This window comes from Fukomys damarensis, unplaced genomic scaffold, assembly GCF_012274545.1.
Source record: "Fukomys damarensis isolate Sample0158 unplaced genomic scaffold, DMR_v1.0_HiC HiC_scaffold_16, whole genome shotgun sequence".
Classification (NCBI taxonomy): Eukaryota; Metazoa; Chordata; class Mammalia; order Rodentia; family Bathyergidae; genus Fukomys; species Fukomys damarensis.
In genome coordinates, this window is record NW_022900928.1 from 25,579,037 (window position 1) to 25,604,497 (window position 25,461).

The 25,461-nt window shown below is 50.9% G+C and overlaps 3 protein-coding genes across 8 annotated transcripts in view; 1 reads left to right on the forward strand and 2 right to left on the reverse strand.

The window, feature by feature from the left end:
- The window catches only part of Art1 (ADP-ribosyltransferase 1), a 24,036-nt gene extending 21,826 nt beyond the window's left edge, over window positions 1–2,210 (reverse strand). For both annotated transcript variants that reach the window (XM_033764188.1, XM_010603181.2), the window contains exon 1: window positions 2,173–2,210. The gene's annotated coding sequence lies outside the window, so the exon portion shown is untranslated. The remainder of the gene's footprint in view (window positions 1–2,172) is intronic.
- Window positions 2,211–3,829: 1,619 nt separating this feature from the next.
- Window positions 3,830–7,625, forward strand: Art5 (ADP-ribosyltransferase 5). Of its 3 annotated transcripts, none has more exons than XM_010603182.2 (4): window positions 3,830–4,505; window positions 5,879–6,608; window positions 7,173–7,205; window positions 7,297–7,625. In XM_010603182.2, the coding sequence occupies exons 1-4, from the start codon at window positions 4,446–4,448 to the stop codon at window positions 7,401–7,403; spliced, it is 930 nt and encodes a 309-aa protein (XP_010601484.1). In that variant the 5' UTR covers window positions 3,830–4,445; the 3' UTR covers window positions 7,404–7,625. The 3 variants fall into 3 exon arrangements, with proteins under 3 accessions (XP_010601484.1, XP_010601485.1, XP_010601486.1); XM_010603183.2 differs by having other exon boundaries at window positions 7,300–7,625; XM_010603184.2 differs by lacking the exon at window positions 7,173–7,205.
- Window positions 7,626–8,143: 518 nt separating this feature from the next.
- Window positions 8,144–24,900, reverse strand: LOC104847770 (short transient receptor potential channel 2). Of its 3 annotated transcripts, none has more exons than XM_033764192.1 (13): window positions 24,425–24,900; window positions 22,951–23,670; window positions 21,180–21,392; window positions 19,783–19,947; window positions 18,360–18,534; window positions 14,979–15,179; window positions 14,730–14,892; window positions 14,414–14,506; window positions 11,055–11,247; window positions 10,528–10,655; window positions 10,344–10,422; window positions 9,443–9,584; window positions 8,144–8,652 (listed from the first exon to the last, which is right to left on the reverse strand). In XM_033764192.1, the coding sequence occupies exons 1-13, from the start codon at window positions 24,437–24,439 to the stop codon at window positions 8,261–8,263; spliced, it is 2,679 nt and encodes an 892-aa protein (XP_033620083.1). In that variant the 5' UTR covers window positions 24,440–24,900; the 3' UTR covers window positions 8,144–8,260. The 3 variants fall into 3 exon arrangements, with proteins under 3 accessions (XP_033620083.1, XP_033620082.1, XP_033620084.1); XM_033764191.1 differs by having other exon boundaries at window positions 19,750–19,947; XM_033764193.1 differs by lacking the exons at window positions 19,783–19,947; window positions 21,180–21,392.
- Window positions 24,901–25,461: the final 561 nt, after the last annotated feature.

Here is a 25,461-nt window from a genome sequence, read left to right on the forward strand (position 1 = left end):
TAGATTCATTCATAGGAAAATGGATACATATTGAAGATATACTCCTAAGTGAAATAAATAAGTCACACATGTGTAAATACCGAATAGTTTCCCTGGTGTAAATAATCTGCAACAATGCATAAGATTCTAATAACATTACTGACATTTAGAAATGGGAACAAAGGAGCTAAAGGTGTAGGGAAGGTGGGATGGGTAGGGGAAGAGTAAAAAGGGAAAAGAAAAAAATGTGAGAGAATGAAAAGATGAAAATAAAGTGTTTGTAGATGGGGAGGGGAGGAGGGGGTGAAGGGAGGGCAGAGGTAAGGGGAAAAAATGAGAATCAAGACTTGTCATGTAGAGGTACAAGATCCCAACAATGAATGTAACTGTACTGTATCCCTAAAATGTACCAATAAACTCAATTAAGGCTGAAAAAAACAACAAAAAAAAAAGAAATCAGAGCAGAGATGAGATCTCCAGGGAAACAGGAAAGAGAAAAGAACAGCTAGCAGGGTAAGTCAAACCTCGGGTGGAGCCAGACTAATAGAAACGCTTCCGGACTAGTAGAAGCTCTTTGCTTCTAGCCTTTGGGCTCTATGAGATACGCTGGTGTCCTTGTGATAAATTCTCCTTGAAAGCCAAGTGTGGTGGCACATGCCTTAATCCCAGCACTCTGGAAGCTGAGGCAGGAGAGTCACCACCAGCCTGGGCTATATAGTGAGTTCAAGACCAACCTGGACTACATAGCAAGATCTTGTTTCAATTAAAATTCCCTCAAGGCTTAATCTAGCACAGGGCAGTTCCTGTTTGCTTGCCATCAGAAAGGTCTCATGTAACACACCATCCCCATTATGGTGCCGTCACCCAAGATGGCCACCTGGGTGCCTGTTCATTCAGTCATTGATGAAACATTCCTGTAGTTGCCAGTTCATGCTGGGCACAACAAAGGCCCCTCCTAGCTTCTTCTCCTTGCCCATCCCCATAACCCCAGCCCTGCTCAGGTTTACATCTGCCTCCTCACAGATGTCCCTGCCTCTTCCACACCCCTGCTAGTCCACCTGCCACAGAGCAGGGAGAGCAGTTCCTAAAGCTCAGTTCTGGTCATTTTCTTTTGCTGCTTAAAAAACTCTGATGCTAAAGCTGATGGGAAGAAGCATCTCAGAAAACAGGCTGAAAATTCATCATGGAAATTACAGAAAGCAGAAAAACAAAAACGTCCCTCCATACCCTCAGAACAGAGTCCAACCTCCTTATCCTGGTCTTCCAGGCCCTCTGTCACTTGGCTTTCTGTGACCCCTTTAGCTTGGTGCCCCATGACGCCTGCTTGGCTTCTCCAGTGCAGAACGAAGTTCCAGGTGAGGCTCTGCTGTTTTGCCTCTTGGGCCACCTTCTCCTGGCTGCCCACTTCTCAAGGTTTGCTTAGCTGAAGGTGGCCCCTTCAGGAAGCCCTCTGACTCCCCACAGCTTGCCCATCTCTCTGTGTTGTCCTCTGTCTCTGCCCTTATGTGCACCCCACCCGCTCCTGGCCCATGAATTCCGTGAGGTCAGGGGCCAGGTGTGACCCCATTCTGTGTCCCCAGGGCTCAGCCCAAGCCCAGGCAGTGATGAGCCCCCCAAAATGTTTGCTGAAAACCAGGGATTTAGCTCAGTGGCTCTGAGCCTGCCTGGAAAGCCCAAAGTCCTGAGTTTGATCCCTGATGCTGGAAAAAAAAATGTTTGCTGAGTGTCTGAGAGGTGTTCTGGACACAGCTGACATGGCAGACCGCTGCAAGGCAGGTGGGTTGCTGACCCCATGGCCAGTATCAGGAGCATGGAGGCAAAGTGGGGGACCAGAATGAGGAGGGATGGTGTGGCAGTGAGGGAGTAGAGTCATTGGGCAACACCTTTTCATAGCCAAGGTCGCTGCCCTTTCTCTGTCCTTCCTCATACTGTTCAGGGCAATTCTCTTGTCCTTTCTCCTCTTCCAGGCCCTTGCTGAGCATTCTTTTTTGGGAATGTGACTCCAAATCTCTCCCTAAGAGTCCCCAAATTTCCCATGTCTCCAAATCTTCCTAGGTATCCCAGAATCTCCATATCTCCCCATCAAATATTAAACTTTTCCTTATGACTAAAGCTGCATTAATTTCCCCAAATTCCATTTCAAAAAACTCTTTCTCTGCCCCTCGCCCAGGAAGAGGGTGGCAAGCCCCTTACCTAGGCCTTCTCCAGAGTGGGGAAGCTGGTGTTGGTCTCTTGCAATGGTCACCAGGGCAGAGGGAGGACAGATTTCTCCTTTATACTGTTACCTCTCCACCCCTTGTACCTCCCTCACACAGCTGCTCAGAAATGTGACACTCCCCCATCTATTTCTGGATGTTTCCTCAAGACTCAGGAACACTAGCCTCTGCCCAGTTTGACCTGGGCCTGTGTTCCTCCCACAAAAAAGGAAAGCCCTGTTGTCTGAGGGAAGGTAGGCTGAAGCGTGGAGGATCTCAGCTGGCACAACTGCCTCCTCCCTGGGTGGGGTCCTTTCTCCAGGCAGCCCAGGAGAGGAAAGAGGTGACTGCCACACCCCTAGCCTTGAGCCATCTCCTTACCTTTTGTTTCTTTCTTGTGAACCTCAAGATTGGCCAGAGACACAAGGACAGATTCGGACTAAAAGACCCTGGATTCTGTATCTCAGCTCCAGCCTGACTGGCCCCTGCCTTATGATTATATTTGATTCTACCTCTTGGGCCCCTGTAGAAGCCCCAGGTCCTAGGATGGGAGAAGCGATTCCCCAAGGACAGTAGGTGTAGAGAGGACAAAGCAATGGTCCCAGTAAGTCAGGCTCCAGGGGCTGTCCCAGCAGGCCAAGCTGCCCCCACACAGCAGCTGCCCCAGCAACTGCAAACACTCTGGTCCCTGCTGGGAGAGGGGTAGGCAGGTGTAGGCAAGGTGCTGTTTTTCCCAAGAACAGTGAACTGTAAAGTGACTCCTGATTTTCTCATTGAGGAGGGCCTTGGGGTGACCATTCTCATTGGAAGGGGGTAAAAGAGCTTGTTTTGAAGCTATTTTCTGCGAAGCACTCTGTTTGGGGGGATGCTACTCTGTTCACCATCCTCCTCCACACTTGGTCTTGGACACTTTTCTGCTTCCTCTTTGGTCTTCAGGAAGGGTTTGGGGGCAAAAAACAAACAAACAAACAAACAAACAAAGCATGATTGTGGGCGAAGGAAACCCTTTATTTGGCTGACAATCAGAGCGGGTGGGGACAGGGATGGGATAAATTAATGCGCCAGACCAGGATGGATTCCTTTGGATAGGTCTAACCTGCGATGCCCATCCCCGTCCCAGCACGCAGCATCTGTTAGATCCTGACACTCAGGAGCCCTGCTCTGAGGGAAGGACACCCGTCCTCCAGGATCAGGGTGATGCCACCTACTGAATACTCAGCTGGCCCCTTCTCCGGTTACCTCTAATGGGGCGTCCAAAACTCAGAGCCAGGTTATTTATAGACTGGCCCAGAGGAGCTGGGTGAGGGAGCTAGTGTTTACAAACATGGGGTCACCAGTCTGAGATCTCAGCGAGAAGGTCTAGGGAAGGGGCAAGGATGGACCGAGACCCCAGACGAGAACTCTGCCCCTGATTCAGCTCTACCCTGGGGAAAGGGCAGAGGACAGAGAGGAGGGAGGGGAGTGGGGGCTGCGCAGATGTTGGAGCACGTGACCCAACTGGTAGGCCACATGCAAATCGTATGCAAATCAGAGCGCCGAAGTGGCCACTCTTGGCAAGCGGCAGCCCCTCAGGGCGACCCTCGCGCGGCTCCCCGGCCGAGAGGGCGGGCCGGGTCAAGCCCCTCTGAGTCAGCGTCTCACAAGTTCCTCCCCCAACTTGGCCTGGCGCGGAGCCGCGGAGCGTGCTAGAGCGGAACCACAGTCCTTGGCAGCGCAGTTTCGGCGCTCAGCCCCTCACTCCGCCACTCCGGCTCCCCACGCCCCGCGTCCGTTGTTGTGCGACAGGTGTCGGGTTACCGCCCAGGGGCTATAGTTAGCAGCGGGGACTTTGTGTGGCAATCCTCGGAGAGCGCCTTGCCTGCCCGTCCGACTCTAGCCCCCTGCCAGCCGCAAGCACCAGGGCTCCCTCTCGCTCAGCCCGCACAATCTCCAGGTGGGTCCTCGGTCCCTGACCCCGTTTTCCAGGCGGAGGCCCACGACCGCCCCACCTGTACAGTGGACCGAAGCATCCCGGGGCCTGAGACTGTGGGCCTGGAGCATCTGCGAGTCTGGGGACCCGGGACTCGGGTTTGAGCTAGGAAGAGTGAAATCAAAGGCTCCGGCCACCGCTGGGGCCACGCCTTCGACCACGCCCACGCCAGCCTGGGCCCTTGGACCCGGACCAAGGATCCCTCAAGTGGTGGGAGGAAGAGGGTTGGAGCCCATCGAAGTCCGCACTCGACCCCTGCAGGTCTCACCTTCACCTGGACTTCACCGTGCAAGACTCCAGGGATGATGCTGGAGGCTCTGCTGATCATCCTCAGCTGCCTCGGCCCCCACACCCTCTGGCAGGTAACTCCCAGAACCATCTCTTGCCACCAAGGAGCCTGTTAGGGCACAGATCCTGAGGAGGTGGACTGGGGGGTGACGCCTGAGATGGCTCCTCCATTCCACCGAACCCTGCTCTCAGGAACTTCCATCTCTGTGGAACCTCAAGTTCCCACTCCCTGTCCCAGAACCCATGAGCATACGCAGCTCCTCCTGTGATCCTACCTCCTTCATGTCAGCCCTCTCTAAGGACTGCCTCCAACTTTGTCCTTCCAAAACCACTTTGGTTACCTGTGTGCTGCTGTCTGCACACTGCCCCTCCACGCTCGGGATAAAGGCTTTTTTTGGAGGGGGATTGTTGTTGTTTTGAGACAGGGTCTCGCTATATTGTTCAGGCTGGTCTTGAACTTCAACTCACTATGTAGCCCAGGATGGCATCAAACTCATGGCAATCCTCCTGCCTCAGCCTCCCAAATGCTGGGATTATGGGTATGAGCCACCACACCCAGTAGGATAAAGGCTTCCATCTGAAGCAGGGGAAAACTCAGTAATCTCAGAGCTGGCAGTGATTTGGAGTAGTGGTTGAGCACTCATAAAGACTTCCCAAAGGATGAGAGGGAAAGTCTGAGGAGGTTGGGAATAATGGGGTCAAGTAGTTGGACACTGAACACTGGCTGTGTTTGTTTATCATCAGCAGACTGAATCATAGAGCCAGAAAGTGCCTGGAGTCATCTAGCCCCACCTACCCACTGAGTACAGAAACATTTCTAACAATGACACCTTTTAGGTTGTGCAGAAGTGACCTTCACACTATCCTCACAATATCCCTGTGAGGTTGGAAGTATCCTTATTTATAGGTGGAAAACCTGAAGCTCAGAAAAGTTGAGGCTTGCCAAGATCTCACAGCTATTAGGTGATGTTTGGATCCGTGTTGGTTCAACTCCAGAGCCTGTGTTTATTCTTCTCCATAGGCCCTTGCCAAGTTGCATACACCAGATGTTTGGGCAGAGAAATGAGATTCTGAACTGGACACAGTTGTGCATGCCTGTAACCCCAGCCATTTGAGAGCCTGAGGCAGCAGGATCACAAGTTCAAGGCTGGCTTGGGCAACTTAGCCAGGCCATGTCTCAAAATAAAAACTAAGAAGGGATGGGGATATAGCTTAGCGGTAGAGTGCTTTCCTAGCATTTCCAAGGAGGTTCTGGGTTCAGTCCCTAGAACTGCCCCCAACAAAAGGAAAAGACAGAAAGAGAGAGAATAGGAAAGGATGAAAGAAAGGAAAAAAGGAAAGAAAGGAGATTCTGTGTTTTTGAGCTGGCCTGCCACCAGGATCCCTATCTAGTGCTATGAATTTACATTCTTTCCTATTGTGGCTCCTCTCTTCCTTGCGTCCCTAGGCCCAGGCTGTTCCTATCCTGCCCCTGGGCCTGGCTCCAGACACTTTCGATGATGCCTATGTGGGCTGCTCGGAGGTCATGGAAGAGAAGGCAGCCGCCCTGCTAAAAGAGGAGATGGCCCACCATGCCCTGCTGCGGGAGTCCTGGGAAGCAGCCCAGGAAGCCTGGGAGTACCAGCGTCGAGGGCTCACTCTGCCCCCTGGCTTCAAAGCCCAGCATGGAATAGCCATTATGGTCTATACCAACTCATCTAACACCTTGTACTGGGAGCTAAACCAGGCTGTGCGCACGGGCGGTGGCTCCCGGGAGCACTACATGAGGCACTTTCCCTTCAAAGCCCTGCATTTCTATCTGACTCGAGCCCTACAGCTGCTGCGGGGCAGTGGAGGCTGCAGCAGGGAGCCTGGGGCGGTGGTCTTCCGAGGCGTAGGCAGCCTTCACTTTGAACCCGAGAGGCTTGGGGACTTGGTCCGCTTTGGCCAGTTTGCCTCCAGCTCCCTGGATGAGGCAGTAGCGCGCAGGTTTGGTAATGCCACCTTCTTCTCTCTAAGGACTTGCTTTGGGGCCTCTATCCAGGCCTTGTCTGTCTTCCCCGAGGAACGTGAAGTGCTGATTCCCCCCCATGAAGTCTTCATGGTCACTGGGTTCTTCCAGGATGGAGCCCGGAGCATAGTGACTCTCTGGAGCTATAATCAGACCTGCAGCCACTTTAACTGCGCCTATCTAGGTGGTGAGCTGTGCATGGGGGATGCAGGATTGGCAGGGTGGGTGGGAGAAATAAACCAGGATGTCCCCACATAGTCCCCAGAGTCTTCAGGAGACCCACTTGGTTAATGGTGAAAGTTTGAGCCTGGAAGTGAGCAGCAACTGTCCTCTGAGACTCGGCCTTCCAGGTCCACGAATATTCTCAGATGAGCCTATCTGTTCTCAAAACTGCATCTGCTATACACTCACGTAGACCAGAGGAGCCTGGTTAAGGAATCTGGTGTGCAGAGCAAAGATTCAGGAGTACAGCTTTAGATCTCAGGAAGCCCCGGCCTTGATGGGGTTGACAGGACACAAATGTGCTGTCCCAAGGGCTAGAGGGAAATGAATGGAGGAGTGACTGGGTATGGGTGGCAACAGGAATGGATAGGCAATCGGAAAGACTTCCTGGAGAAGGGAAGAGGAAGGGAAGTCAGAAGTTTGTTATTAGGTGAAGGGAAAGATAGAGGGAGAGGGGGAATGGTCCCTCCAGGACCTGGTAGGACATTGGGCACATGACTCACCGAGCTCATCGAGCTGTCTGTTGCAGGGCAGAAGAGGCGGGGCTGTGTGTCTGTTCCAGGTGGGTCACCTTCCTGCCTCCTCTGTCAGCTGCTTCAACTCCCCATAAGGCTTTCTGAGGCCTTCACTGTTTTTTTTTCTTCTTTCTCCAGCAGTAGGGCAGCCAGAGTCACCCTACCAAGGGGCTTTCCCTGTGCTTCCCTGGAAGACCCCATTCTTGGCCCCTGGGAGGTTCCAACTCTCAGAAGCTGGGCCCTGAAAGCCAACATTGCCACTTAGGAATCCTGGGAACTGGTGAGCTTCATGTGAAGAAGACGTGCTTCAAATGGCCTCGAGAAGTAAAAGCGTGGTTCCGGACCTAGTCCTAGCAGCCATCTCCCCAGTCCAGGTTTGGGGAGACCTGAGGCTGTGGCAGGGTTGAGGGAGTCCCACTGTATGGTGGGGACTTTCTGGGACAAGCAAGGGAAGTACTGTGTTGGCCACTCAATTAAACCGTGTTGTAGTGTGGAGACATAGAATTTGATGACTGGTTTATTCTCTGACACCAGACCATCTGCCCTTGCCAGGCAGGGAATGAGGGACTAAAAAAGAGTAACTTCCTGATCACTCCTAGACATAGTCCCTTGTCATATGCTGTAGCTTGCAAATCCAGAAGCTTTAGCAACTAGAGGGTCCTCACAACAACTGTGAAGGGGACAGATGAGTTCCTGTCTGCGTGATGACAAGGCCAAGGAAGAGCACAGCTTGCTCAAGGGCAGACAGTTAATGTAGAAGCCAGGCATCTTTCTTCCTGAGCCTACTGCTTCCTAGTTCAGAACTGTTTCCACTAAAGATCTAAGGAAGCTCAAAGTAGAATTCTGAGTCCAAGACCCCTGGAATTCCAGAGCAAGCCATTTCTCTCTGCCCTGCTCACACAGGGTCCACTGAGGGAAGGAGTGTAGGGAGGATTTGAAAGCATCAAGAGACAAGGATTCTCACCCACTCCAGAGCCAACCGCCATCTACATGGGGAACTTTATTTTATTTATTTTGGGGGGGTACTTTATTGAGGAAGGAAAGCAGCATGGGCTCCTAAGTGACACCCCATTCAACTAGGCTGCCGAACTCTGCAACAAAGTTAGGACTCCCCCTTGGTCCCCAAATCCTTCTCTGGGGACAGGTCCCCGGTCCCCTCTGCTTCTTGCTCCTTGTGCACCAGCACATGAGTGGGGGAGGAGAGCCCGTCCACTCCAGAAGCCAGAGTGCCAGCCTCTCCCACACCCTGCACCCCAGTTTCTGAAGAGTCTTGGGTCTCCACAATCCCTGGCATGATCAGCTCTGCGGTCTCAGAGATGGAGGGGCCCAGGTTCTGGAAGCTGTTGCGCACTCGGGTGATGTAGCGGCTGAGGATGCTGGCGCCATCGGGAGGCCGGGGTGTCCCTCCTGCCTCCACGGTCCGCCGTACACTGGCCACCTCACTTTGCAGCCTCGATACGGTCTTGGTCAGTTCTGTCAGTCTGTTGCCCAAGTCTGGGGAGACAGAGCATTGAGGGGAAGTCTTTCAGAAAATGAGCCTGCTCAGTACTTCTCTCAACAGAACCCCAGGGACACTGTCTGGGGGTTTCCAGGGAGGACAGAGAAGAATGAGGGTCAGGTGGACAGTAGAATCTGGGGCAGATGAATCTGAATAGTGGTGGGAAAGTGGTGACTTAGGTGATATAAAGTTTTGTAGGCCAAAAAAGGGGTAGGGAGTCCTATGGAGTTTCTAATGAGCAGAGATCTATACGTTCACCCCTGTCAGCCCTCTCCCTAGTCTATACCTGGCCAGCTCCGACCCATCTGTCAGGTCCATTCCACATTCTATATGACCTCTCTCCAACTTCTCCCTTTCCAGTCCTCAAAAGCATAGCTCCTTCTGTCCTTTGGCTCACACTCCAGCCTGTGTCTGCCTGGCGTGATGGTCTGATCATTTCTCCCTATCCTGCAAGCCTCGCTTATGTGTACACAGTGTCCCCTCCCTCCAAACACAGCCTGGAACAAGGGAGGACACCGCAGTGAGTGCCGGGTGAATGAGTAAAACATGCACGAGTGAATGAGAGAATAATGAATACAGGAACCAGGGCAGGAAAATAAGTGGTTAAATGAAGTGAATAAATACGTGCCCAAATGGGCCAGAGGGACCACACAGTTCAGGTTATGTCTTCCAAGGACAGGATCCCATGGGGCCACCAATAAGTGCAGGCCAAAGGAGGGGTATGGTCTGGGTGTGGGGAATTTATCCCACTTGACCAAGCAACAGGATTAGAGGTGAACAACTAACCTTTCCTCCGGGTCTCCTCGAACTCACGCCTGGCAGTCTCTATATAGCGCTGCACCAGAGCCTTGATGACGCGAAGGCGGTAGGATCCACGCTCTGCCTCCCCGGGCCCAGCCCGTGCCCCTGCCCCTGCCCCTGGGTTGGCCTGGAAAGGGAAGATAGCAGGGTGAGGGAGATTCTCCATCCCTAGTCTTCCTCTAATCTGTGTCCAGCTCTGGGAATGAAAGACCAAGGAAAAGTCTGTGCAGACTTTTTTGTCCCTGTAGGCCATGCACCTAGACCCTGGTCTACCTCCATCTCACAGCGGAGTCCTGGGAAGTAGAACAACAGGGACCATAAGTTAGGGAAGACCTAACTGAGAGAGCCTGGGGTTGGAAGTAAGGCTGTGAGGTGAGGAGAGGAGGAGAACCCTATATACACCTGGAAGTCCTGGAAGTTTCTTGATCTGAATTAAGAAGCGGCTGTCATGCCCAGACAGAGGGGTTAGGATACAGATAATGAGAGGTAAATGAGCAGAGTAGATGCACACCCTCCTCTCTCAAGCCTCTGTTAGACTTTTAATTCCCTAACTGGTGGGGCATTTAACCTTGGCTTTTTAATTTTTTGAAAAACATTCCATCACATCTTTGGCACAGCTCATCTGAAGCTTAGAGGGCATCTGTGCACTGAAAGTAGCAGGGCATAGACCTCTGTTAAGGCTGCATGACACGGTTAGAAATTTAGGAATGGCCAGAGCCAGGAAGAGGGAAAAAAGGCACATGAGAGTGGGAACTGGGGACAGGCTTTCCAGGAAACATACCTGGAAAGACAGACACGGCAGGGGTGTGCATGTAAGCGGGTAGTGTGAGGAATGCAGTTGAAGCCTGGTGCGAGGGGGCCAACAACATGCAGGTGAGGTACTTACAAAGGTGGGGATTGGCGGGTAGTCTGGTTTCTCGGTTTTGCAGCAGGAGCAGCAACAGCAGATGAACCGGAAAATTGTCCTGAGAGATTTCAATAGTGGGAATGTTAGTTGGGGACAGCGCTGAGGAAATGGGGGCAGGAGCTGGGTGCTTGGGGTCTGGGGGTGAGAGCCTTGAGGTCATTACCTGAGAAGGTAGAAGAAGGCTTTGGGGGTGGGCAGGATGTTGAAGGGCACAGGCAGTGTCAGGCCCTCTCGGAAGTAGGACAGGTAGAGTTTGGAGCGAGCAAACTTCCACTCCACGTCAGCATCATCCTGGGGGCCGGGAGGGAGGAGGCTGTGCAAGGTCTACTTTGACGCCCGGGCCCCTTGCTCACGCAGTCTGTCTCTCTCCCCCCAGTGTGCCCACCACTCTTTTCCTCATCCTTACCTCCAACCTCATCTCCCGCCCACCCCACCCCCCGCTTGTCTCCTCCTGTCCTCTTTCCCCATTATCTTTCTTCCTCTAACTTCCAAAGCCTGCCAAGCCTATTCTCCAGCCTGCATACCCTAGCCCATCGCCTTCTCTCTGCCTCCTCGTGTTCCCATCAAGCCCCAAGACAACAACAGTGGGGGCAGAGCAGGAAACCAGGTGCCTCAGCTCTTTGCCCCCTATTCCTCCCTGTTCCTTTCTCGCTCTTCTTCCAGGCCCTAATCTGGCCTCAGTTCACGCACCTCAATCTTCTGGAAGGAGTTGGTGATCATGGCAATGAGCATGTTGAGCAGCACAATGACCATGACGATGGTAAAAATGCCATAGAGGGCCCGGCCCACGAATTCAGGCACCAGAAACTGAGGCATGTCCACCACTTTGTGCTCTTCCATGCCAAACATGGTCCAGAACAGAAACTGGAAAGTCTCATTGAAACTGGCCAAGGAAAGGATAGGAAATGGGAGTGGGGGAGGAGCCTGTGCTCCACCCGGCCACACTCCTCACCCTCAAGGACCCAGCCAAAGGTGTCATGTGTCCATGGAGCCCTTGGGGCCACTCTGACCCACACAGACACTTGAGCTCCAACCTTCATTCTTTTGGTCAACCAACGTTTCCTGAGTACATAATGCCATCGGTGCTAAGGACATGTGAGTGAATGAGACAAGTAGAGTCCCTGTCCCCAAGGACCTTATGTCCTAGGGTGTGGGTGGGATGGCCAGAAGAGACCGGCTTGTGTGAGGTAAGTGGGGATCTTGAAGAGCAAAAACAAAGCTCTAGGGTCTGTGGACAGCAGGAAGCTATGATGAGTGCTAAGCAGATTTACATTTGATTTACATTTGAAAGGATTGTTTTGGTGGCTGTGGGTAGACTGCAAGAGAAAGAGATGCGTGCGTGAAGGCCTGATGAGAAGTGCCACAGTCTAGGTGGGAGAGGATGGTGGTATGGAGCAGACTGATAGCAACTCCCATGCCACCTCTACCAGGGAGGAAGCCCTTGCTGAACCATCTTCCTTCCCTCCAGCAGAATGTGTTTATCGTTTTCCCTCTTGTTGGATTTATTTGTGACTCTGCCTTGTTTCCTCCATCTCAGCACTAGTTCAGGCACACATTACTGGGACCTGACAATGGGGCTCTGATGAGCCTGTCTCTTGTTACTTTGCTCTCCACATTGCGCCAACAGTGTTCTTTCTAGACGCTAAACTGACCCAATCTGTTATACCTGTGCTTGTCAACCTCCAGATGCTCCTAGTTACCCTCAACCACGTGTCTATTATGCAAACTGCCTAAGATGTTCTGCAAAAATACTTTTGGTAACACTCATGACTGAACAGCCCAGGGTGGCCCCCAGTAGAGTGGTACCGCTTGCACCCACAGACAGGCTGGAATGAGTAGTTACTGTGCCTGGCACTACTATTCACAGTTTAAACTGTGAAAGCTCAGTTCCTTTATAGTACTGACGTGAAGTCGGGCCAACAGTTCAAGTATTATTTGTGAGAAGACTGAATAAAGTTTCCATATGCACTGAAACCACGAGAAAGTCTTGACCTTTATCTGCAGGCTCAAGTGAGAATCCTTTAGCATCATCATTAAATCATTACATAACTGTATTCATGAAGAATTTATGACTGGGCCGCTGATGGAAAGTCACCAGAGTTCCCTGTACCTTCTCTGAAGTCCATAACCCTTCCAGGTGGATCCGGATTTTCCCTTCTCCGTAAAGCTCTTCCTCACCATCTGAGACCGATGAAGGGGCTTCCCTCTGGGCACCCCCAGCATATGCCCTCCTTTTCCTAGCTCTTATTTTGTCAAACTGAATTATTTGTTCACGTGGCGCTCTTTATGAGAATGGGTCTGGCAAACCTCTCAGAGCCTACCACAAAGAAGGTGTCTAGTGAGACCATGAACTCAACAACAAACCCATGACAACTGCATGACTGAGAAAGTCAGTCGATTTAAACAGTGTGTGAATGAATGACCAACCCGTGAAAAAAGAAACAAATGCAATGCCGGGCGTGGTGGCACATGCCCATAATCCCAGCACTCGGGAGGCTGAGGCAGGAGGATTACTGTGAGTTTGAGACCAGCCTGGGCTACACAGTGAGTTCCAGGTCAGTCTCAACTACATAGTGAGACCCTGTCTCAAAAAACAAAAAACTACAACAACAAACAAACAAATGCAAGAGTTTAATTATTGGCCTTATTTAGGAAAAATTCAGTACCAAAAAAAAAAAAAAATAACAACTTTAATGGATCATTAACTTTATCTTTTTTTAGACAGGGTCTCACTATGTTGTCTAGGCCGGCACCAAGCTTGTGATTCTCCTGCCTCAGTTTTATTAGTGCTGGGATTACAGGCATGTGCTACTGTGCTCAGCTGGGAAAGAGCATTGCTTTTTGTTTTCTTTCTTTCCTGGCTGCTTCCCCTCCCCGCCTTTCCTTCTTGAAATAGCATTTCTGTATGCCAGTTAATAAACGTAGAAGAAATGATGGAAGCAGAAAATCACCATCTGCAAACTGCCATTGTAGAAACCAGAACAGGTAAGAATTGCTGCCAGGGAGCAGTTTCATGCCAGTGTCTCCACGAGTCTCTTGGTTGCCAACAGGGCTTCTATGGCAGCCCTGCAAGCGAGAGGTTTGCTAGACCAATGGGCCTCACCGGTGCCCTGACCTCAAATGCCTCCCAGTGTGGTGCAGTGGAAAGTACACATCACTAACTAGTGGTGCTCTTGCCGGAACTCCTTGGCTTCAATCTAATCGTGAGGAAATAAGTTCCAGCTGTGGAATGCAACTTGGTCCACACTCTTCAAAAAAAGTTCCTTTGTCATGCAGGACCCAGAAAAGGTAGAAGGCATATTCTAGATTAAAGGAGACCAAAGAGATGTGACAACAAAATGCTATGCCTGATCATAGACTGGCCATGGGATTAAAAAAAAAGTGAGACTTTTTTTTGGCAATGGAGGAAATTTGAAGAAGGATTGCACAGTAAGTAATATTATGATATGAATATTAAATTAATTTTTGTACGTATGTTTTAGAGATTGAATTTGGAGGCTTGTTATGCTAAGCAAGTGCTCTGCCACTGAGCTACATACCCCAACCCCTTCATTTCTGAGTGTGACAGTGGTTTTGTGCTTATCCTCTTAGGACACATCCTACATAGGTAGGGCTGAAGTATCATGATATTTATGATATTTACAACTTTTTTTTTTTTTGTACCAAGGATTGAACTCAGGTCCTTGTGCCTACGAGGCAGGAGGTGGAACCGTTGAGCTAAATCCCCAGACCTTCAACTTTTAAATGTTAGGGGGGGAGGACAAAGAGAACAACAGATAAGAAGATGTGGCAAAATAGTAATGATTGAAAAGGGTATAACTGTAAAGGGTATGTGGGCAGAACTTTTCTTTCAATGTTTTTGTAGGAAGAAGTTAAAAGTTTGGGGAAGAAACAAGTGAATGAACGAACGCATCAATGAGCGCACGAGGGATAGAATGAATCAATGAGAAAATAAGCAAGTAGGAGGACTGAGTGATTAAATGAAGGAAGGAGAAGGAGGAGCTTAAACTGCAGACTCCCCACTTGGCCCCTGCTCTGCCCCAGCTTACTTGCCCAGCTGCTCGGTCTCCTGGTAGGGCACGTAGATGTTGTTGAGGCCGCAGAGGAAGGCCGTCAGGATGATCATGAGGATGAACATGAACCTGGGGGGTAGGGCGGGTCAGAGCAGCCTCCACCCTGGGAGGAGCCGGGCTCTAGGAAGAGGGATGGGGCATGAGGCGCCTGAGGCGGGCAAGGTCACCTAGCTACGCGAGATCAGCGCTCAGCCCCACGTGAGGTACTGGTCTGCGCTAGAAACGAGGAATCGCCAGAGGTCACATGGAGAGTATCAGAGAGGAGGGGGCCCTGAGCAGGGACAGTGCGTACCGGATCATGTCATCAATCATCCTGCCGATGGAAATCTGCAGAGTGCCCAGCGACTCGTGGGCCGGCAGAATGTAGGCCAGGCGGGTGAAGCTGAGCATGCTGGTGATGGCAAAGAGCACCTCGGCCAAGAACTGCGGATCCTCCGTGCGCCACTCACTTCGCTCTGTGCAGGGTTGGATGAAGCTGTGGCCGAGAGCAGAGGAAGAGTAGGGACCAGGGGACCGAGGGCCGAGTCCTGCGGACACTCACCAGCGGTGGTGAAATAGCGGCACGCTGCGCTGTCAGAGGCATCCCTGCAGGACACCAAGGCAAGCCCCGCGATGAGGAGGCGCAGGGCAAAGGCAGCCAGGTACAGGGACAGGATGACCACATCCAGGAAGTTCCACCAGTCCAGGAGATAGCTTCTCAGGCCCTCGATCCACACCTCCTTACACTCAAACCACAGGAAGCCTGGAGCGGGAGGCAGGGGTCAGGGCAGAGTCCACAGAACTTCCCTTCTTCTAGGTCAGAGGCAGATTACGGGGAGGGGGGACTCTCTTGTGGGAGTGGGAGCTCAAACATCACTGGAGTGAAGCCAATAAGATGCAAGCTTGTAATCTACCCAGGGGCAAAGTGATCATACGGGAAGGTAAGGTCTCTGTTGATGCGGTTGCTTCTCGGCTGGTGTGGCCTGCACTAAGGATCACAAGCAGCTGACACCTGGAAGTGAGGAACACCTGGGCAAGGCTGGGTTGGAAGGAGGCAATTTACAGCTATTCTTGCCCTCCACCAAGTAAATATTAAGTGAATGTTTAAAGAATGTTGACCCGAATGGAAAGGGCTCCCGATTATCAGCCTGTTCTGTGTCCATGTCTCAGTGGGGCACCCCCTGGGGGTAGGGACATCTGAGAGCTGGGACCCATTACCAAGGTGATCTGGCCACCTTGTGCTCTTTCCCTCTCCTTTCACTCACTGTCCCTCTGTCTGGAAGGACCTTCCACATCCTCTGGAAGCCCAAATCACGCCTGTGGCGCAGGTCAAACCCCACTTCCTCTGAGAAGCATCCTGAGCAGGTGGAGCGAGTCAGCCATTCCTGCTCTGTGTTCTCCCAGCTCTGTTCACCGCTCTGTGATGCTGTCACTGCAGTGGGGAAGGGCAGACCCCTTTCCCCCCCAAACTTGGAGCCGCTCAAGGGCAGGGACTGTGTCTAATTCATACCCTTGTCCCCAAGGCTCAGAACAAGTTAAATACTTATTAAGCTCCTACCATGTGTCAGTGGTGGAAAAGACAGAACAGTTCTATCCTCGTGGGGCTAATAATCTAGTGAGTGAAACAGGCGAGTAGATACAGGGTAAGTTTGAGGAGCAGGAGCAGAGAGGGGCTGTAAGAATGTATCTTCTCCGAGTTGGGGCTCAGGGAGAGCCTCTCAACGGAAGTGACATTTAAGCTGAAGCCGAAGGGGGAGAAGGAACCAGCCAGGTGGAGGGACTGAGTGGGAAGGGGTTCATGCTACAGGAAAAATGAATGAGCAAATACCTGAAGACTGGAAGTACACGGCCATGATCAGAAAATATGGTGGGTGTTTAACATTTTTTAAATTATTACAGCAAAAGACACATTGATCCTCTTTAAAATACTACCCCTTGCTTCAAACACTTTCCCATCATCCTTGCCACTTTCTGAAGCAGTTCTTGAAGTTCTCTTTCATGAGTGTCTTTAGCTGTGCATTGTGGCTGCCTCGGTGTCCTGAACAGATTCAAAATATTTACCTTTCGGTCATTTTGACTTTGGAGAAGAGCCAGAAGTCACACAGTACCAGATACGGTGAATAAGGTGGTTGAAGGCACAATAATATTTTTATAAGACTGCGTGTCACTCAGCAGCAGCATTCACTGTATTTTTTTTAATTACACCTTGTAAAGATGTTAGTGAAAGAGGACTTCCAGAATCCCAGCCCTCAGGAGGCTGAAGCAGGACATTCACTGCGAGTTCCAGGCCAGTCTCAGCTACATAGTAAGTTCAAGGCCAGCCTGAGCTATACAGTGAGATCCTGAGACTCTGTCTCAAAAACCAAAACCAACCAAACAAAAAGAAAAGCAAACCAACCAGGAGAGCTTGAACTACTTCAGAAAGTTGCAAGAATGATGTATAAGTGTGTTCAAAGCCAGGGGAATTATTTTGAGGGGGACTAATGGCAATGTATCTTCTGCTGTAATAAAATTTAAAAATTCAAACACTTATTGTACATTTCAGCATACCACATATGATTTGGTCAGGAGCCATAATCAGTGCTCTGTGTCAGGAGACTGCCTTGTGTGCAGGGTAGGTGCTGAGTAAATATGTGTTGACTGGATGGAACCATATTTAACTTATCCACGAACCTTCATGGCTTCACTCATGGTAGGGCCTCAGCAAACATTTATTGCCTGAATAAATGAGGTTTTTTTTTTGGTTCCGGGGATCGAACTTGGGTCCTTGTGCTTGTGAGGCAGGTGGCACAACCACTGAGCTAAATCCCCAGCCCAAATGAGTTTTGCTCTATAAGACTTTTCTTCCCCCACAGAACTGTGTTGACTTCATATCTAGATTTCAGAGCAGGTCAACAAATGTTTAGCAAATAAGAGGATGAGAAGCTTTCCCTCTTGCACTACTCTGATTTCTTTGCCCAAAGGTTCTTGGTCAAATTTCCTTCGGGCCATCACGGACTAGCTTGGTACTGGGAGGAGTAATGGACTCAGCATACTGGTGAGGTGACTCGGGAGTCTGCTAAGCTGGAGCTAAGTAGGGAGGATGGCTGGGGGGCGGGCACAAGTCTAGCCTGAGCTCACAAACCAGAGCTCTGGGATTCTTGTAAACTACATTTGCTGCATTGTTTGGGAAAACTTGGTTCTAATATAGTAGAGAAAACCGATGGAATGGACAAAACGTGTGTGAGGCATAAATGAGTTAGTCACCTCGGTGACAGGATAAGAGAGTAGAGTGTACGTGTGTGAACATACACAGACAGACACCCGATACCCGTGATGCACTGAGCATACACGGGCACGGGAGACCCTCGGTATCTGTGAGATCTTAAATCAGCACTGGTGACCCCCATGCTGGCTCCACATGTTCTCTGCCCAGAGAATGCAGATAAGAGTCATAGCTGCTCATCAGGATTGTGGGCAAAAGCTACATCTGTGCCCAGCCACACTTGGAACTGTTGCTCCTGTAGATCAAGTGGTCGCCAAGGGACCACTGTGCAGTTTCCTCACAATGACACCATCGTGACTATACAATGTATGGATGCAATAAATTATATGATTTGAGCATTTTACTCGGCCTTGAGCCTTTCTGTTCTAAACCTCTGGGATAGTTTGTCTGGTCCTGTATTTGGGGGCTGCATTTAAAGCAAGACAAGTACCACCTGACTCGTGGACAGGTATCTCATTGTGAGAGGACAGGAACCTCCAGAGTGGGCCTTGACTGGTGCCAGGGAAAGGGCAAAATGGGGTCCTTGATCAGAGTCTGCCACAGGGCTAGGTTCCCTGATTAAGGGCGAGTGAAGGAGACCTAAGGAAGCAAGGTCCCCCTGTACTGGGGAGCTTACCATGAAGAACAGTGAGGGGGCCCCAAGAGAAATGCTACAAATCAAGAGCCCCACACGTGTACCTGTGACCCAAATCATGTGTAGCGAAGTCTCCCAGACACTCTGGCTGCGGCCGCTGAAGGTGCTCAGCTGCATCTCCATGGCTAGGGACTCTCCCAGCAGGAAGATGAGGAACCACAGATAGGAGGCCGAATGAAGCAGGAACTTCAGCACTGGGATCTTGAGCAGGCGGCCCAGCTTTGGGAAAAGTGGGAGAACATGGCTCTCAAAGTCCTGTTGTCTCCCCTCCTGGAAGCCCTGCTGGACTGCTCATCCCACATGCGGTTCTGATTTTCTCAGATTCATCCACTCATGCATTCAGACATTTGTTAAGAACGTATAAGGATCTTAAGATTTTGTTGTTGCTTGGTACTAGGGATTGAACTCAGGCCCTTTGCTCTGAGTTACATCCCCAGCCCCTCTCTAAAAAAAAATTTTTTTTTTTTTTGAGACAGAGTCTCATTAAGTCACTAAGTTGCCCAGGCTTGACTTGAACTTGCAATCTTTCCAACTCAACCTCCCAGAGTACTAGGATTACAGGTATGCACCACTACGACCAGCTAGGCCCCATACTTCCCTATTTGTTATTTCCTTTACAATCACACAAAGTATTAGTCCCATCTTTTCAGGAACTGACAAGTCACAGAGGTAAAGTAACTTTCCCTTGGGGCCCCGCAGGGACCAAACTCAAGCAAACTAAAAGGTCGACTGCCTTCACCTCTATCTTAAATTTGCTTTTTCTACCATATAAAATAATATGGTCAACAAGCCAGGAACTTTCTGTCACATGCAGACACTCTGACAGTGCCCTAAGTCTGGCCCTCTCCCCTCCATCCATCTTTCCCACCAGCAGCCAAGGGAGCTTTCCAAAGCACAGAACCAGTGGGGACACTTGCTGCCTCAACCCACAACGACTGCCATTCTAACATGGCTTGCAAACTCCAGGCCCCGCCCATGGCACTACTTACCGTGCCTTATTTTCTCTAATCTTGTGCACTCTCCCTCCCCTGGGCCCTCTCCCAGGCCATTCCTCAACACTCTTCCCTGCTCCTAACCTGGTTATCAGAAACAGGCTTCATTCTTTGTTATATCCCAGGGCCAAGCATAATGCCTTGCTCACAGTGGAGTCTCAAGGAAATGCTTGGTTGGAGTAGGGCTCTCTAAAAGAGAATGGAGAACTGTACAAGGGATTCAAGCTTCAGAGGCAGAGAGAACTTAGCTTAAATTGTGACCACTATTTGCCATGTACTCTGGACAAAGAAAGCAGTTCCATTGCCTGTACCGAAGGGTCCTCCTCTCTGGGGCACTAGTGTAACGCCTACCTTCCAGACCTACCTCAAGTTACCACATGGGAACATTCGCTAGGCACCCAGATTTGGGTTATGCCTAATCTGGTGTAAACCAAGTGCTCACAAAATGAGTTCTGCTTAATCTTTTCCTCAGTACCCGGGACTTTGGTGCCAACCAGTAGCCAATGCAGAGGAAGGGCATGGTGAGGAAGATGAGAAAGGCAATGAAGAGCTTCCAGATGGTGGTGCTTCCACGCCAGCCGGCCAGGTTCCCGCACCAGATGGAGGACAGGACTTGCTGGCAGATGGGGTGTGCTACAAACTAAGCAGAGATGGAGCATGAGAGGGAGCGCCCTCCAGGCAGAGAGGACCAGGGGCCAGTTCGGTCCAGAGCCCTTACTTCCTGCCACAGCCCAGAAGAGAAGGGACACACTTGCCATGTGACCCTCGGTAGATCCTGCCCTCTCTGAGCTTGTCTGTGAAGGAGGAAGCCAAATTATGATGATTTTCCTGCTCTCTGGATCTGCATTCCTGAATCTAAGTAAGGCCTGGCAGGTAGAATTCCAAGAGTTCCCTGCCTTCTTAGAGATTTGGGACAATAGTCTAAATGGTCTCTGTTTGTTTGTTTGTTTTTTAATCTTATTGAGTTTATCAGTACTTTTTAAGTATACAGTACAGTTACATTCATCACTGGAATCTTGTACCTTTACATGACAGGTCTTGGTTCTCATTTTTTCCCCATACCCCTGCCCTCTCATCACCCCCTCGGTCTCTGGTTTTTTTGTTTGTTTGCTTTGTTGTTGTTGTTGTTTTGGTTTTTTTTGTTTGTTTGTTTGTTTTGAGGCAGGATCTTGCTATATAGCCCAGGCTGGCCTTGAACCTATGATCCTTCTGTCTCAGCCTCCCCAGTCCTAGGATCACAGGTGTGCGCCACCACACCTGGATGAATGCTTTGAGGAAGGAAGGAAGGAGCAAGGAAAGCAGGTTTGCTGTTTTGAGGAGGGGCAGAACCAGGAAAGCCACTATAAAGGAAAAGTTTTGGTTGCATCCAGTTGGCTAGGCTACCTGAGGGTCGATGAGAGAAAGGAGTAAGGGGCAGGAGAAACTGCAAATGGAGCATGTTTTAGCTTGAGGGAAGGATATCTAATAAGGCAGGGAAAAAAGAATCTCTTGGTGTTAAGTCCCTGAGAGATCTACTCTAATCTTGCTGTACAGTGAGGCGCTGAAGTCTAACGACAGAACGAGGTTGGACCGAAGTCACTCAGCAGTGAGAGGCAAAGCTGGAAGGTAGACTGTCCCAGTGTGAATGAAGGTGGACACCTGGTGCATCCTGGGTCCTCCAAGGGATAGGGCCAGCAGCGGGGCTTGGAGTGAAGTAAGAAGGGAGGGTTAGAGAACCTTCTCTTCTTGCCTTCCAGGGCCCAGACAAAAGAGTGCTCAAAATCGAGGTCCTGAGGACAGGAAGGGGAATAGAGTGGGGATGGAGTAGGGGATGTTTGAGGTGGCAGGGCAAGGGGTCCAGGAGGGAGGGGAGGTGGGCAGGGCCCAGCTGACCCGCTTCTGGTTGTAGTTGACCGCCAGCCGCAGCCTTGCCAGGTTGGGGATTCCCTCCTCGAAGGCTTGGCCCAGGCCCTCAGCCTCGGACTCCACCTCGCTGTCCTCAGCCAAGTCGTTGAGCACGGCAGTGACTTCGCTCTGGTTCCGGCACATGCCCAGCAGCTCAAAGCCATAGTCCTGGCACAGTGACTCCAGAGCAATGTACTCAGGCTGTGGGGAAGCAGGTCTGTCAGCCACCCTGTGGACCCAGCACCATTAGCTCACCCTGCCCTGAGTTTTCGGGCCAGCACTTTATATACTTGGTGTCAATGGGTGACTGATTTCTTTCTTTTCTGCCACCTCATCAGTCCTTCTTGCTATAATGAGGTCCCTCTTGTGTTATCTTTTGCTTATCTGGTGGTATCTCTACCTCACCACTAAGTCACTTCGATCTAATCCTCTGTCACCTTTGCCTGTTCCTTGTACTATACTTCCCTTTCATAATTCTTATTTCCTGACCCCCTTTAACTCCTAATCCTGACAGCTTTCATGTGTTCACTTAATATTTTTCAGGATTATAGGAGAATTGTGCTAACAGTTTTAGGACATGCAGAAATGAATGAGGTAGGTTATTCATGTGACCCTCAGTTTTCCACAGGGCCCTTTCCTCAGACAGGGTATAGGCCAGGCTTTCAGGACGTCGGGTTACTTCCTGGAACTGTTCCTTGGGTGTGGTCATGCTGGGTCAGGTAGTTCCCTTTCCTAAGCCTCAGTTTCCCTATGAGCTGTGCGCCCCCTGCAGTTGCTGTGAGAATGGAGGGTGGTCCTTTGGAAAGGCCTGGCCTTTCCTGCTAGATGTGCAGGGGGAGCTTTTCATTCGCCCATCCTACAACTCTGGGTGGAGGCAGCGTGCTCCTTCCGCAGCCAGCACTGCACATACACACACATCTTGCCCTGGGCTTTTGTTTTAATATCCTTGTATGTTTCCTCACTGCATGGCAATCTTGAGGATGGAGATCACATCTGGCTTGGAACACAGGGAATGCCAGGAGCTAAGAATGGGCCAGCAGGATTGGTGGAATTCTAGGCCCCTGACCAGTCGCAGCCTCCAGGCCCATGCCCTGCGTTCTAAATCCTGCCCAGTGTGTCCTCTACACTCACCACCACCTACACTTTTGCTCCCTTCCAGCTGGAGGGGCTACAGCGCCACTCCAAAGTCTGTCCCTGTCACTTATACTAAACCACCCACCCCACAGCTAAGCTTAATACCACCTCCTCCAGGGATCCTTTCCTGAGCACAACAGCTGTGGTTTCCCTGACTTTCCCAGTTTTGGAAGCCCTGTGAGCATCCTCTACAGAGGCACTGAAACAAGTCCTGAGAGTCTTATGACCACAAGCTTGAGAGCCCCGGAGCACAATGCTCCAGGTGAGATACACAGCCGTATTCCAAAGAGATGACCCATTGAATGTCACATCTAAGTCTGTCCAGCAGCTTTTCTATCCATTGTCTATGTTCCTTCTTCTCCCTCAGATAGACCCAGGGCATACCTAGGACGGGGCTGTGCCTGTCTCTAAAGTCTACGTATCCCTAGTGACTGATTTCTGCTATTACCATGAAATCTCCCTTAAGGTGAGACTGACCTTGTCAAAATAGATTTCCAGAAAACACAGTAGGCCTCATCCTCTTCCTGTTGCTTCCCACTTCCCAGAACACCCACCACAGGCCGGGCCTTGCTCCTGTGGGACAGATACAACAGGACCCGCATGCAGGGAACCGCGAGAAACCAACCTTAAACTCAGGTTCCTTTCGGGCCAGGCGCCTGAGCTCACGGCTGAGCTGGAAGGCGGCCAGCATGGCATCCTCACTGGCCAGGGAGAGGTGGGCCCTGCTGGCGATGCCGCGATAGGTGTTGATGCGGGACAGGGAGAACTTCAGCAAGTCATAGCGGCGGGCGTTGCTGCACTCGAGGCAGGCGCAGGAAATTGGGTGGGGCCAAGCAATGGTGTGGCCCTGGTTCATGAGCAACTGTGCGATTTCGTACAGGTCCTTCTGGCAGGCCAAGGTGAGTGGAGTGACACCAGGCGCAAAGCGGGAGCCATCGATGGATGAGTCAAAGAAAGCCAGCGAGAAAGACCTAGTGTCGACTTTGCGACCCTTCTCCCGGTCCAGCCGGGCCAGCAGGCGACGCACCACTGCCGGCTGGTTTGTGTCCACTGCCACTAGCAGGGCTTCGTGGATCTGCCGGAAATCAAACTTCACGTTGGCCAACAGCATGTCAGTGATGGCCTCATGGCCCAGGCGGATGGCCAGGTTGAGCGCTTCTCTCCAGGAGCGGTCCTCAGCTTCTTCTACGTTCCGCAGGGGCCCGCCCGGCCCACTGCAGGTGGTCTCCACTCCTACCTCCAGCAGCTGCTGCACAAGACCCAGACGCCCCTCCTGGATGGCGCTCAGGAGTGGAGGTGGGAATTTGAGCTTTTTGTTCACAATCTCGGTCCAGCTAGGCTGTGGCTGGATGTTGGAGTGGAGTGAATAGGACCATGAGCTCCATTAGTTTAACCCTCTTATGCTCTTAACCCTCTCTGCTCAGCCACCATTAGTCTTCCTTGTTCCCAAACACACACTAGCAAAAAACATTCATCATTTTATTGTGTAGATTCTTGCGTCAGGAAGTACGAAACTGGTCTGTCAGTGAGGGGAAGGCTTTTCCACACTCACACGCACCCACACACACCATGGGGCTACATGGGGGATACGAGCAAGGGCAGTTCAACGAGGTCTAACCCACACAGGCACACAGGGTCTGGCCAGGACCCAACTCCCATCTTGTTGACTTCATCTTCAAGCTGCTCATCTCTCTGAAGGCCCCAGAGCCTCTCTGAAGGGCAGGTCCAGACAAGTCTACCCAAGAGGGTCTCTGACTGGGCTTTCCTCACCTCCAACCTCTGAACAGGACCACTAGTAGGATGCTAACATGCCCTTCCTCCACCAAGCCATCATTGCTTTGGCCTTGCCTGCTTTGCAGGGCATTTCCTCCCCTCAGTACTGCTGTCCCTTCCTTCTAAGAGGCCCACTCCCATCCTCGCTGCGCTTTCCTTCTGGGCCCAGGCTTAGGACTCCAGGGGATCTTCCATAGATATGGTGATGTCTATCACCTGTCAGCAGCTAGGGTCTTCCTGCCACCCCCTTAACCAACAGATTATTTTGTTCATAGTCAGAAATGGGGTTAGGATAGGGGAAGGCAGGGGAATAGAGGGCCTCTTACCGTGAGGGGGTCCATGGCTGCACCCTCGTATGCAGGCAGGCACTGAAAGCCTGAACTCCTGCTGGTCTGCCTCCCTGACTGCACTTAGCATCCTTTCTTATCCATTCAAAACCCCACCCTGGGCCCTCCCTTTGCAGGGACCAGCTGCTCTCCCTCTGCCTGGTACCCTGGGGGCCAGTAGAACTGTGTTAATGCCACACAACAAAATCTACTGGGAAAGGGGAGAGTACACAGCTGCTCAAAGCAGGTAGAAGTAGAATTTGGAACATCCTAGCTTGAGGGACCCTTAGACACTTTGGTCCCACTACCTCATTGTGCAGATGGGGAATGGGATTTACTCTGTCCTACAGCCAAGCCTAGCCTTCTGACCATCCCTTATTCAACGTATCTGGTCCCTATAACAGCTCTGTGAGATGGATAAAGGATATTTTCTTTTGTTTTTTGAGACAAAGTCTCACTCTGTAATGTGGGCTTGAACTCACTACATAGGCCAGGCTGGCCTTGAATTTGTAGCAATCCTTCTGCCTCAGCCTCCCAAGTGCTGGGATTACATGTATTTGCCACCATGACCAGCCTTGGATATTTTCTCTTGAATTACTTTGTTGAGACAAGGTTATGCTATGTAGTCCAGGCTAGCCTCAAACTCATAATCTTCTGGACTCAGCCTCCTGAGGGCTGGGGCTGCAAGCATGCACACAATACCCTGCTTTTTTCTTTTTGAGACAGCCTGTTGCCCAGGCTGGCCTTGAATTACTAGGCTCAAGTGATCTTCCTGCCTCAGCCTCCCAAGAAGCTGGGGCTACAGAAACATGCTACCATGCCCACTTTGCTTATACTAAGCTTAATTCTGGGCCAAACACAAATTATTTCCTAAAGTCACATAGCAGAGCTGTTACCTGATTCTACCTAGTATAGGAATCCGCAAAGAATACTGAAAGTTAAGTTCATGGTGTCAGTCTCATGCTCAAAACTCACTCTTGTCTTCCCATCTTCCCAGTTCACCACAGGATCTTTTTTTTTTTTTTTTTTTTTTTCCC

Excerpts from the sequence above, each read along its gene's own strand:
- Art5 (XM_010603182.2), top strand. The coding sequence starts at position 4,446 with ATGATGCTGGAGGCTCTGCTGATCATCCTCAGCTGCCTCGGCCCCCAC. Across the intron at positions 4,506-5,878 it reads GCCCCCACACCCTCTGGCAG|GCCCAGGCTGTTCCTATCCT; the intron begins GTAACTCCCAGA and ends TTGCGTCCCTAG. Across the intron at positions 7,206-7,296 it reads GGGCTGTGTGTCTGTTCCAG|CAGTAGGGCAGCCAGAGTCA; the intron begins GTGGGTCACCTT and ends TTCTTTCTCCAG.
- LOC104847770 (XM_033764191.1), bottom strand. Across the intron at positions 21,393-22,950 it reads GAAAGGAACCTGAGTTTAAG|CCTGAGTACATTGCTCTGGA; the intron begins GTTGGTTTCTCG and ends GCTTCCCCACAG. Across the intron at positions 10,656-11,054 it reads ACTCCTTCCAGAAGATTGAG|GATGATGCTGACGTGGAGTG; the intron begins GTGCGTGAACTG and ends CCCGGCCCCCAG.